The 13,806-nt window shown below is 35.8% G+C and overlaps 1 protein-coding gene across 1 annotated transcript in view; it reads left to right on the plus strand.

The window, feature by feature from the left end:
* Positions 1–6,604: 6,604 nt before the first annotated feature.
* Positions 6,605–13,806, plus strand: part of LOC144956651 (uncharacterized) — a 9,916-nt gene continuing 2,714 nt past the window's right edge. The window contains exons 1-4 of the mRNA XM_078887297.1: positions 6,605–8,167; positions 9,898–9,981; positions 10,500–10,655; positions 11,806–11,908. Coding sequence (XP_078743423.1) covers positions 6,615–8,167; positions 9,898–9,981; positions 10,500–10,655; positions 11,806–11,908 — 1,896 coding nt within the window. The 5' untranslated portion in view covers positions 6,605–6,614. The remainder of the gene's footprint in view (positions 8,168–9,897; positions 9,982–10,499; positions 10,656–11,805; positions 11,909–13,806) is intronic.

Raw genomic sequence — 13,806 nt, forward strand, 5'->3', positions numbered from 1 at the left:
GTGGTATGACACTCGCTTTCGGATCGGAAGGTCCTGGGTTGGACCGCCTCGCTCGGCGCATAGATGAGTCATTGGAAAAGGCTCTTTACTCACATTCTCTCACCGTACTCAGGTGTAAAATGAGTACCTGACTGTTAACAGCGTTGTCTCTGTCCCAAAAAATTGTAATATCGCCTAACAGGCGTTATGTCTCGTTCTACATGTTAAGTGTTGCTGTTGGTCGGGACCCCCTTGTGAAGCGCTTTGAGCACGTTTAGTGGATATTGCTCTATATTAAGGCTCAAGTTAAAAAATATAAATTTGAGTAGCAGGGTCTGTTAGATGTCGTAAAGAGAACTTTTTTATTTCTTATTATATTCTTATTTTTTACAACCATTGGCGTTTGGGGCTAGAAAAGAAAGCAACAAACATTCTCGGACTCAGAGGATTTGAGTTTCCTCTGCATTCTTGCTTAATGATTGTCATTTTGAAAAATTAATTAAAAGGAATAAACAAAACAAAAAACAACTTATTTTTCCTAATCAAAAGGGGAGAATCCCTCCCTCCCCCATCCTCCCAAAAAAAGAAAAACAAGTTAAAAAAAAAAACACACAAAAAAAAAAAAAAACAAAGAAAGAAGAAGAACAACAATAAAACGAGCAAAATAAAATTTAAAACCAAACAAAACAAGAAACAAAAACAGAACAAAACAAAACAATTACCTTCCTCAAACCCCCCTCAGCCCCCCCCCCCCCAAAAAAAACAAACAAAAAAAAAAACAAAACAAAAAACAAACAAAAAAAAAAACAAAAAAAAAACAAAAAAAAACAAACAAAAAAACAAAAACAAAAACAAAACATACAAAACAAACAAACCCAATAAAAGACCGACTAACAAACAAAAGATAGAAATAAAAATAAAACTGTAAAAGGTTCTTAATCAATGGATTGTCTTCCCTATTTTCCCACCATGTGGAAAGAGCAAGCATTTCAGTGGAGTGATTAAAGTTTATCAATTCCTTAACCCCTGTAACGGGAGAGTTCCCAATTTCAGGCAGTAGCTTTTGTATACCAAAATGTCACTTCCTATCAGTGACTCCTTGGGTCTTAACCAGATTGCTACTGGTGTTTTGGAAGGAAGGGATTGGAAGAGACAGAGCAGATCAGAGCTGCCAACTTCCAAGTTTAACCCTCTCCTTACGTGGCCTTCGTAAAGTTATGGCCGGACACTGACCAAAAAATGACGTCAAAATGCCAGTCTTTCGCCACAAAAGAAAACAAATCGTGAGTTGTATTCAATAGTTCAACCAATACGACCACTTGTTTCCATGAGCACTACTAACGACATCTCACTAGTCGATTCAAAAACCATATAATGACGTTAAAATGCCAGTCTTTTTGGGTTTCCGTGTCAGTCTATAACTACGCTCCTTACAGACCATTTTCAGTATTTTCCCAAAATGGCAGGCCTACCCAGCAGAAAAATTGTTTTGTTAAAAACTCAAACAATCTTTCTACAAAACAATTTTATGTTCTTATTAATCAAACAATGACTATTTTTTAAAATTTTGTGATGTACAAAATAAATCTGAACAAGAAAAATGTACATTGTGTCGTAACAAATGTGACGATTTTGCTGTAGGTGGTAAGGAGAGGGTTTTAAAAAATGCGTAGTTTTCATGAGTGAAAAAAGAGTATTCAATATTGATGGTACGCATTTAGAAAGCACCCCCCCCCCCCACCCCCCGCCCAAAAAAAAACAAAAAAACAAAAAAAAAAAACAAAAAAAAAACAAACAACAAAACAAACAAACAAAAAACCCAACAAATTCTTAACATCCGCGAACCGGATTTTATGTCTACCATAAAAAAACTAAATTGTGTGTAACTTGAACGTTTATAGTCTGATTTATAGAATTTAGTGAAAACTGCTCATAAAAATGTCTGGCTATAGATAGTATGCAGATGACGTCACTCAGGCCTTTGTTATTGTTTTTGCCATCCGCGTTTGTGAGTTGTTCTCATTAAACTGTATTAACAAGACTATAAAAGTTCATGGTTACACAGATTTTGTGTGTTGGTCCGTTATACTTCCGGATGGCAATGTTGTGAACTCCTTGGCCAAGCGCATTCTATCTATAAGCAAAAGAAGAAAAAAAAGGGAGAGGGAAATCCCGGAAAGGGAAACCAGCAAACTTCATTCACAATAGAGGGATTGCGTTTGCTGTTCATTTCATCTTTATGTCCCTGCTATAGATAGTATGCACTTGGCTAAGAAGCTCATTGCATTGCCATCCGGAAGTATAACGGACGAACACACAAAACTGTGTGTATCCATGAACTTTTATAGTCTGGTTAATACAGTTCACTGAGAATAACTCATAAACGCGGATGGCAAAAAACAATAACAAAGATCTGAGTGACGTCATCTTCGAACTATCTATAGATAGTTCGTAGATGACGTCACTCAGGTCTTTGTTGTTATATTTTGCCATCCGCGTTTGTGAGTTATTCTCACTGAACTGTATTAACCAGACTATAAAATATATATATCCAAGCTATATCCAAGCGCATACTATCTATAATAAGGCAGTTAACGAGTTAATCATGAATTTCATTATTCTCCCACGCTACGGGTAAACAAGGAGTCTAAGGTATTTTAAGTGGCTGGTGGTTGCTTTTACTTTACTTTGCGTTTCTTTGTTTTTGTTGTCTCCCCCCCCCCCCCCCCCCCCCCCCCCTTACCCAAACAATGTAACAACTACAACACAATTATTTATAAATGACCCTCCGATACGCTCTGTGTGCGTGTGTGTGTGTGTGTGTGTGTGTGTGTGTGTATTTGTATGTGTGTGTTTGTATGTGTGTCTGTGTGTGTGTGTGTGTGTTTGTGTGTTTGTGTGTGTTTGATAAGATTAACCCCTATTGTGTTGTTTTGACTACCTGGTTTAATGAGCAGAGGCAAGTTGCCAGGTAAGTATACTTATGAAATTCCATACCACAATCAATGTGGAAGCTGGTATTATAATGTGCATTGCCTCTGTCAGGAATTGGATTCAGTAGTCTGATGTCACGCCGCACGGCAACGGCGGCCATCTTGGTTCTAAACAAAGAAAATCATTACTTTTTATTCTTCATGCTGGCTAGAACTTTTCATATGCCTTGTGATCAGAATGTGTAAAAGTCAAAACACGATTAAATTTATGTTTCTTTTCCTCTGGAAACGCTTTTATGCTCGCCGGAGAAATATTTCATACGGGCGTCGGTCATTGTTCCGATAGTTTAGAGCCAGTGTTACTAAGTTACCATGCGTCATTAGGAAGGAAGTGACGTTATGACTGTAGAAGAGTATTAGGGGAACTCGATAGCTCAATTGGTAGAGCACTCGCTTCACAATCAAAGGGACCAAGATCGATCCCTGGTGCAGTCGATGAGATTTTTTTAATGACCCCTACCCCTTGTTCACCCAGCAGTGATTGTGTAGCTGGCTGGGGCTCCGTTAGATCTAGCTGAAAATATTTTGCTTTTTCTTGGGTGCTCTAATTGTAATTTTAGAACTTTTTACTAACCCAATTTTTTTTCCTTTTTACTGGCGCTGATATGACCTTAATATATGACCTACAAGCGCCGTAATACCCTTAGAAATAAACAAAGCGCGTACGTCACATTAAGTGGCTTTCTAAAAATCTCATACTATTTTGTATGTGCGGCTACCGTGCGGCTATGTGGTCTTGTGGTATGACACTCTCTTTCGGATCGAAAGGTCCTGGGTTAGGAGCCTCGCTCGGCGCATAGTTGAGTCCTTGGAGAAGGCTCTTTACTCGCATTCTCTCACCGTACTCAGGTGTAAAACGAGTACCCGTACGCTAACAGCGTTGTCTCTGTCCGAAAAAAATGTAACATCTAACAGTCGTCATGTCTCGTCCTATATGTTGCATGTTGCTATAGGCCAGGGACCATTTGTAAAGCGCTTTGAGCGCGTTTAGTGGATATTGCTTTATAAAAAAGCTCTTTTTAAAAAATCTATTCCAGCTTGACATGAACGACTCCGACCGTAGCCATCGTTATGTTATAGCATGGCACTGAAATCCAAAAGGACTGGCAGTTTGACGTCATTATTTGGTTTTTGCATCGCCTAGTGAGTTGTCGTTAGTAGAGCTCATGGAAACAAGTTATTTCATTGGTTGAACTATTGAACACAACTCACGATTTTTTAAATTTTGTGACCAAAGACTGGCATTTAGACGCCATTTTTTGGTCAGTATCAGCCTTCCCCCCGAGTCGGATAAACTGCCACACCGTAGCCACCGTAAAGTTATAGTCTGACACTGACCAAAAAATGACGTCAAAATGCCAGTCTTTTGCCACAAAAGAAAACAAATCATGAGTTCAACCAATGAAATAACTTGTTTCCTTGAGCTCTACTAACTCACTAGACGCTAAACAAACCTAAAAAATGACGTCAAACTGCCAGTCCAAGAGGGTTCTTGTGTCAGGCTATATGTTAACGGTGGCTACGCCCTCACTCACCGTTTCCTTCTAGAGAGGGATGAAATGCACAACTTCTGCAGAAGTTGTAACTGTGACCTCACAGTTCGACATACTATTTTGATGGAGTGTACACAGAACAGAAAAGATGACAACATTATCTTACGAGGGACTTGAAGTCTCTGTTCCGGTCAATCGATCAGCAGACAATTTTATAGTATCTGCAGGAATATGAACTCCCACAGAAATTGAAAATAAATATTTTTAAAAATAACAAACATGTGACTATTGTGGTTTTATTAATTTTATTACAACAGTATTAACATGATAGAACAGTCATGGCCTATCCCGACCGATAAAAAATCTGATAAAAGCTAAAATCGGGCGCTTAAATTACTTAAATAGTCTTGACGTCGCCGTTAAACACCTTAAAAACAAACAAACAAACAAAAATAAAAGAAAATGGAGATTGACAAAGTAAGACTATTTCAAAAAAGCAACTACCGTATACTAGGAAGTATATTTATTAATTGACTGGATTAAGTTATTCGGCTATGAAATTGCCAAACAGGCAACCTTTTGGGCGGAGCTGGAAATTGTAGAGGAATGCGGTCCTTATTACTTGCTGCTTTTTGTTATATCATCGTCATGATGATGATGTTGATGATTGGCCTTGCTGCTTCTACTGAATATTGTGTTGTTTGTTTTGGAATAGGTGGGAAGAATATATTATAACAAAGGAATGTATGGTAATAACAATGATAATAATAATAATAATAATAATAATAATAATAATAATAATAATAATAATAATAATAATAATAATAATAATAATTTATATAATAATAATAATAATAATAATAATAATAATAATAATAATAATAATAATAATAATATAATAATAATAATAATAATAATTTATAATAATAATAATAATAATAATGATAATAATAATAATGATAATAATAATAATAATAATTTATAATAATAATAATAATAATAATAATAATAATAATAATAATAATAATAATAATTTATAATAATAATAATAATAATAAAATAATAATAATAATAATAATAATAATAATAATAATAATAATAATAATAATAATAATAATATTTATATAATAATAATAATAATAATAATAATAATAATAATAATAATAATATAATATAATAATAATAATAATAATAATAATAATAATAATAATAATAATAATAATAATAATAATAATAAATAATAATAATAATAATATAATAATAATAATAATAATAATAATAATAATAATAATAATAATAATAATAATAATAATAATAATAATACTAATAATAATAATAATAATAATAACAATAATAATAATAATAATGGTTTAAATGTTCCAAGTTGAATATATGGTGGGGGTCTTCTGTTTAACATACCAATACACACGCACATAATTTCATACACACAAATCCTGATTTGGAAGTCAAAGCCTCAAACGCCGTCGCGCGATACAAGCTCTGTTGAAATGTAAGAGGAGTCAAGATCGACTTTTTTTTCCACTAATAGAATATAGATAGTTCGAAGATGACGTCACTCAGGCCTTTGTTATTGTTTTTGCCATCCGCGTTTGTGAGTTGTTCTCACCAAACTGTATTAACCAGACTATAAAAGTTCATGGTTACACAGAGTTTGTGTGTTGGTCCGTTATACTTCCGGATGGCAATGTTGTGAACTCCTTGGCCAAGCGCATTCTATCTATACCTTTATGGAATCATTGAATCATTATATAAATTTTCATACTCTTTTTTTCTTTCCAGGCAGTTGAAAGTTTTAAAAACTCCATTGTAATTAGAAGCCGGCTGGAAGTTTACAAAACGAAATAAAATGATGATGTTATAATGTGCATGTACTGAATAAATCTAGCCATCACTAACAGTGAACTGAACATTTTGGTAATGTCCCAGGTGAACAATATTTCATCGATCGAGTATTTGAAAACGAAATGATTAGGCAAAGTGTTGATTTTCCTTTCATTCATCGCCATATTGGTTTTCTATATTTTGGATACCAAGGTTGAACCCCCCCCCCCCCCCCAAAAAAAAAAAAAAAACAAACAAAAAAACAAAAAAAACAAAAAACCCCAACAAAATGGTTGATGTGCCAGCGATGCGTCCTCTCCTCACTTCCTTCCAATGTCCGTCATTGGAAGGAAATAGCTTGAGACGTCCCTTCAACTATCAACTATCAATCCCAATTCCCAGTGCCACAACGGTTTCACCATTGCAGTTATCTCCCCAAAGTCTATTCCCATTCCAACAAACGCACCATGTCCAGCAAGATAAGCTCTGCATCCAGCACGAACGGTCTCATTTACATTTAATACATCGTCATCAGTATTATCTTCAAAATCATAATCATCAACCTCTTCATTATCATCGAGACACTAACCAAATGCAAGACGTCAGCGTTCCAATATTCAACCATCTTCAGTGCTCCGAGCACACCAAACAAAATATTCAATACAACAAAAGGCAGAATAATATTATAGTTAAACCAGTTTCGTATTCAAACCACCCACAACTCACAAATTCTGATGTGGGACTAGATTTCAACAATTCAAAACGTGTCCAAACCGATTTTAATCAAAGCAAAGATACACCTCTTGTATTCTGCGATCATGAAAAACGGTCACATGCAGACTTCAGCATTAATTTGAGGAAAGAATCTCTGGAAAACTCCGTTCCTTTATTCAGCAAAGTCCACTTTAAAGAAGACCACTGCGTCTCCTCTAAGCAATATGTTGTTGACTCGTCAATTTGTAACCAAACGAGATTCCTTTACAACAACCTCCATTCCTTTACCACAGACAACAATGGCGGCTATAACATTGATAAGATTAACAAATACAACGAACAGAACATTAACAATCTTAATTTTAGTTGTAGCAAAAAAGACGGCAGCAGTAGTGAATTGCATTGTAGACTTAGCAATTCAGAAAATAACGAAAATTCTCAGCCCATAAATCAAACAATTGAATTGAAGAATGAACTCAATTCACAATACCCTGGCATTTTAACTTTCCTAAACAATAAAGAATCACTGACTCCACCAACAGGTAATGTAAAGGAATCATTACGTCACGAATACCACGTGATTCCAAATTCTTCACCTCCATCGTCACCAGCAAACCTACAAGTCTTTACTCAAGGACAAATACCATCAAATAATCGCACGTTGAATTCAAACACATTCTCCAATAAGTACTTCGATCAAAATACAACATCTGAATATGCACTGGAAAAACGTAACAGAGTTCCAGTAATTCCATCATCACCAGAGGAGATTTCATCTTTCTTGCCACCAAATATTATATCTTTACGTCAAACTTCACCTACTTCAGCGGTCACCAAAAATAATGACGATGTTGAAAAAAATTTGCCATTGAAAAAAAGAAGCGCTAAACACAACAACGAGGATACCAACATTACAAAGTCATCATCTGTTTGTGCCAATTTGTCTCACATTTTCAACCAAACTACCGAGACAAAAGTCAACATCTTTAGTCAAGATCCAGTCGAAACGTCGAAAAAGCCACGCTTTGATTTTGCCAACCTTCCACGTTCAGTCAGCAGAGAGAACGAGACCAAAGGTCAAAGTAAAAAAGGTCATTACGCCAGGATTACTAGTCATGTGACACAATACGTACTTCCTCCAATAAGGTAATAACAGGCTAATAATATTTTAAAACTAACGATTTGTAAATTGTGAGTCGGGAATGTACATCTGGAATAATGTCAAAATGGCTTAGATCTATCTAGATAAAGTTTAAAGTAAAAATTATCATAGTTATCTTCTTCTTCTTCTTCTTCTTCTTCTTCTTCTTCTTCTTCTTCTTCTTCTTCTTCTTCTTCTTCTTCTTCTTCTTCTTCTTCTTCTCTTCTCTTCTTCTTCTTCTTTTTCTTTCTTCTTTCTTCTTCTTCTTCTTCTTCTTCTTCTTCTTCTTCTTCTTCTTCTTCTCTTCTTCTTTCTTCTTCTTCTTTCTTCTTTCTTCTTCTTCATCTTCTTCTCTTCTCTTCTTCTTCTTCTTCTTCTTCTTCTTCTTCTTCTTCTTCTTCCTTCTTTTCTTTCTTCTTTCTTCTTCTCTTCTTCTTCTTCTTCTTCTTCTTCTCTTCTTCTTCTTCTTCTTCTTCTTTCTTCTTCTTCTTCTTTCTCTTCTTCTTTCTTCTCTCTTCTTCTTCTTCTTCTTCTTCTTCTTCTCTTCTTCTTCTTCTTTTCTTTTCTTCTTCTTCTTCTTCTTTTTCTTCTTCTTCTTTCTTTCTTCTTCTTCTTCTTCTTCTTCTTCTTCTTCTTCTTCTTCTTTCTTCTTCTTCTTCTCTTCTTCTTTTCTTCTTCTCTTCTTCTTCTTCTTCTTCTTCTTCTTCTTCTTCTTCTCTTTTCTTCTTCTTCTCTTCTTCTTCTTTCTTTTCTCTTCTTCTTCTTTCTTCTTTTCTTCTTCTTCTTTCTTCTTCTTCTTCTTCTTTCTTCCTTTTCTTCTTCTTCTTTCTTCTTCTTCTTCTTTCTTCTTCTTCTTCTTCTTTCTTCTTCTTTCTTCTTCTTCTTCTTCTTCTTCTTCTTCTTCTTCTTCTTTCTTCTTCTTCTTCTTCTTCTTTCTTCTTCTTCTTCTTCTTCTTCTTTCTTCTTCTTCTTCTTCTTCTTCTTTCTTCTTCTTCTTCTTCTTCTTCTTCTTCTTCTTCTTCTTCTTCTTCTTCTTCTTTCTTCTTCTTCTTCTTCTTCTTCTTCTTCTTCTTCTTCTTCTTCTTCTTCTTCTTCTTCTTCTTCTTCTTCTTCTTTCTTCTTCTCTTCTTTCTTCTTCTTCTTTCTTCTTCTTCTTCTTCTTCTTTCTTCTTCTTCTTCTTCTTTCTTCTTCTTCTTCTTCTTCTTCTTCTTCTTCTTCTTCTTCTTCTTCTTCTTCTTCTTCTTCTTCTTCTTCTTCTTCTTCTTCTTCTTCTTCTTCTTCTTCTTCTTTCTTTTCTTCTTCTTCTCTTCTTCTTCTTCTTCTTCTTCTTCTTCTTCTTCTTCTTCTTTCTTCTTCTTCTTCTTCTTCTTCTTTCTTCTTCTTCTTCTTCTTCTTCTTCTTCTTCTTCTTCTTCTTCTTCTTCTTTTCTTCTTCTTCTTCTTCTTCTTCTTCTTCTCTTCTTCTTCTTCTTCTTCTTCTTCTTCTTCTTCTTCTTCTTCTTCTTCTTCTTCTTCTTCTTCTTCTTCTTCTTCTTCTTCTTCTTCTTCTTCTTCTTGTATGCCTTTATATCTTGAGTCCTGTTTCGCATTTTTGAGTTCTTATAGGGGGGGGGGGGGGGGGAATTATTTTTTTTTTATTGCGCTATATAAAAGCTCAAGTATTTATTACCATATTTCTTTTTGATGAATCGATATTAACATTGAAGGCTTAGATGAGTTTTGTCTGTTTCCATAGCAGTAACAACAAACCGATTCCTGTGACAGTTGCTGTGTTGCCAAGGGGAAGACCCAAGAGAAATGGAAAACATTCTAATTCAAGGTAAGCTGCTTGGTTTCGAATCATCATAATCATCATCATCATCATCGTCCTCGTCATCTTCATTGTCATCATCATCGTCATCGTCATCGTCATCTTTATTGTCACATCATCGTTGTCGTCGTCATCATCATCATCATCATCATCATCATCATCATCATCATCATCATCATCATCATCATCATCATCATCATCTTCATCATCATCGTCGTCATCATTATCATCATCAGAATCATCAGAATCATCATCATCATCGTCATCATCATCGTCATCATCATCATCGTCGTCATTATCGTCGTCATCGTAATCATCACTATCACCATCATCATCGTCGTCATCGTAATCATCACTATCACCATCATCATCGTCGTCGTCATCATCATCATTCGATCATGTTTTTTTCCACACAGGAGTGTGTGTGTAGCTTGTATGCTTATAAACGTGCTCCAAGGGCAAAATAGCTATAAGTGACTGGCTTCTATCTCTATTTCTTCTCTCTGTCTCATGCTTTTTGTTTTTAGGACAAAGAAACAGTTTATCTGTAGCTTCTGTGCCCGTGAGTTCACCAAATCCTACAACTTGTTGATCCACGAACGTACTCACACGGACGAACGACCCTTTAGATGCGATGCTTGTGGAAAAGCCTTCAGGAGACAGGACCATCTACGCGACCACAAGTAGGTCTTTGACTGTCTTATCCCAATTTTGTATGGTCAATCGTCTCAAAACACTAGGTAATGTTAAATGTTGCTGCTCGAAGCTCGAAGAATTAATTTTTAATCTGTGCTTCCTTACAAAGGAGCATACTATTTCCTGCCAACCAATGTTTTATCTATTCATCGGAACAACGCCACTACGATACTATCTCATTCATCTGTAGTGTTTCATTCATTCATCCTGTTTTGTTGATAAAGGGGAAACCCGAAACGTTCATTTGATCTGTTCTTGTAATAAAATTGAAGCTTACATTCAATTTCATGTTATTTACAAAACACTGGGTGGGGGGTCTTTGACCTCCCATGGTGGATAGCAGGTCAAGCTGTGTCTTTTACCCCCGTATATTTATTGTTTTCTGAGTTGTTTTCAATCTTATCTCTGTCTTGGAATGAGATTACTTGGTTTTGTCCTAGCAGACAAGATAATCAATTTAAAAAATATGAATGAAACGTTATCAATACACCATAAAATAACCATATTATTGCATCTAAAAATGTCAAACAAATAAGTCAAAAATAGGGACAGCGTGGCTCAGCGGTACGGTCTTTGCTTCCTACCCGAAAGGTATTGAGTTCGATCACCCGCCGCTGCGCTGTGTGGCCTTGAGCAAGTCACCTCGCCTTAGATCAATTTGCGGCGCTGCACTGCGGCTGACGCCTGGGTTACTCCAGTCTTCCTTTGGAATAGACCCTAGAGACAAATTTCCCCTATGGGATGAATAAAGGGAATTTTGTTATATTTATTTTATTTATTTAAATAGATAAATAAATGGATAGATAAGTCAATAAATAAAATAACCCTCACCTTATCACCCACAGGAAAATCGTCACATTTGTTACAATGCAGCCAATATTTTTTTATTATTATGATTTCATTTTGTTATAGTTATAGCTATAAAAACTCGACACTGTGTTGCAGGGATAATTTTTCTGAACAAAATATAGCATATAATAGTTACTATTCTGTTTGAAAACTCTACTTTTGTTTTGGATGAGTAGTATGAAGTTTCGGGTAAATTCTGAAACAATAGCTGGGAAGGAGAGAGGGAGTTAATTCTCATTCTGTCTTTACTTTCACGTCTGTTATTAGTCTGTGTTCTTGTGTCTTCAGGTACATCCACAGCAAGGAGAAGCCGTTCAAATGCCAGGATTGTGGAAAGGGCTTTTGTCAGGCTCGGACTTTGACGGTACACAAAGCCATGCATCAACACCAGGTATAGATAGTTCGAAGATGACGTCACTCAAGCCTTTGTTGTTGTATTTTGCCATCCGCGTTTGTGAGTTATTCTCACTGAACTGTGTTAACCAGACTATAAAAGTTCATGGTTAGACATAGTTTTGTGTGTTCGTCCATTATACTTCCGGATGGCAATGTTATGAGCTTCTTAGCCAAGCGCATACTATCTATAGGGTGGTTGAAGCGTTGTTACTATGGTAATCAACAAAAAGAAAGAATATTTAACAGCTTCAAAAAAGAAACAAAATACCAAACACGGAACGTTTCGGGCTCAAAACCCTTCTTCAGCTAACAACAAAAATATAAACAATAAAGACGTAACTACATTACTAAATTCCAGATAGACGACAGAGATAATTTAATAGTCTTTTCTGTAGAAAAATCTTGGAAAGTAAACAAAAAAAAAAAGCGTTTGATATGTAAATAATGAGTTCCAAATTGAGCGGAATTAAAACAACGCATAAAATTATGGTGCAAAAAAGAAAAAAAAAAGAAAAAAGGTAAGTCGCCGGTAGACGTCTAGCATAGAAATAGGTGTAAATTGTATTCGTGCCAGGAAGGAACACACTGTGTCTTCTATCCCCTTTTATCTTTTTTCCAACATGCTTTCTGTCCTTTTCTCGGAATGAGATTACTTGGTTTTGTCCTGGCACCGGCCTGAGTCCTAGCTGGGAGGGAAACAGTCAAATGCATAGTTATTGTTTTGGGAGATGATATTTTTTTCCTTGTAAATCATCTCTCTGTTATGTATTATTATTTTTATTATGAATGTATAATGTAGGCATTTGAGAGTGTTCCTCTTTGTTGGGATTTGTGCTTGTGTCTGGATGAGACGTGCAGGTGATTTCAAACTAAGTACATTGGTGGTATGCTCTTGAAATCTACATCTGATCCCTATTTGTTCTCAGTTCCCCTTTGTCTTACTTTTTCTTGGGTGCTTTAATTGTAATTCTATAACTTTTTACTATCCCATTTTCTTCCTTTTTACTGGCGCTGATATAACCTAAATGTGTTGCAAGCGCCGTAAAACCCTTAAAAACAAAAACACATTCGTGCCATAAATTCAAAATGGCGGTGAAAATAATCATCCACAAGCATGACTAATGCAGGGTTAATCTTAAGAAATGGAGTGATCATGAATGTGAACTAATCTTGACAATATCTACTCCAACGATGAATGAAACAACACAAACCTGAGAAATATTGAAGTCAGAAATTATGGTCATGTTGTTTGTGGTGCTTTTGGTGGTGATGATAATATAATGGCAGTGGTAGGTTTGGTGGGTGGTGATGATGATAACGATGGTAGTGGTGTTTGTGGTGGTTTTGGTGGCGATGATGGTGGTGGTGGTATTGTTGTTGGTGACAACAAGATATGAAGTGAGTAGAAAAGTGCCAGAAGACAATAGAGAATAAAATTTTTTTTCGCGGCGGTGGTGGGGTTTGAACCTGCGACCTTATTGGTACGACAACTCCGCCTGGCAGGTGAGAGCGTGGCTCTACCGTGTGAGCTATCCACGAACACAAAAATATTCGTTTCAAACCCAAAGTCATTTCTAGATCCCTCTCTCACCCACTTCTTGAGATCGCCGATTCGTTCACCACCATCGCGAAGTAATTTTGACCAGCAGTTAAGCTTAATAGCCAATATTCTCATCACAAACATATAACATAGAAACGATTGAGACATTGAGTATGCTCCGGTGTATGGGGTGAATTTTTAATTCAGAAAAGTGAGTGGAGCAGGCACTTATGTTGGTAACAACAAGATATGAAGTGAGTAGAAAAGTGCCAGAAGACAATAGAGAATAAAATTTTTTTTTTCGCGGCGGTGGTGGGGTTTGAACCTGCGACCTTATTGGTACTACAACTCCG

The sequence above is a fragment of the Berghia stephanieae genome, chromosome 11, assembly GCF_034508935.2.
Source record: "Berghia stephanieae isolate SIO BIC M18660-M18661 chromosome 11, UCSD_Bste_1.3, whole genome shotgun sequence".
NCBI lineage: Eukaryota > Metazoa > Mollusca > Gastropoda > Nudibranchia > Aeolidiidae > Berghia > Berghia stephanieae.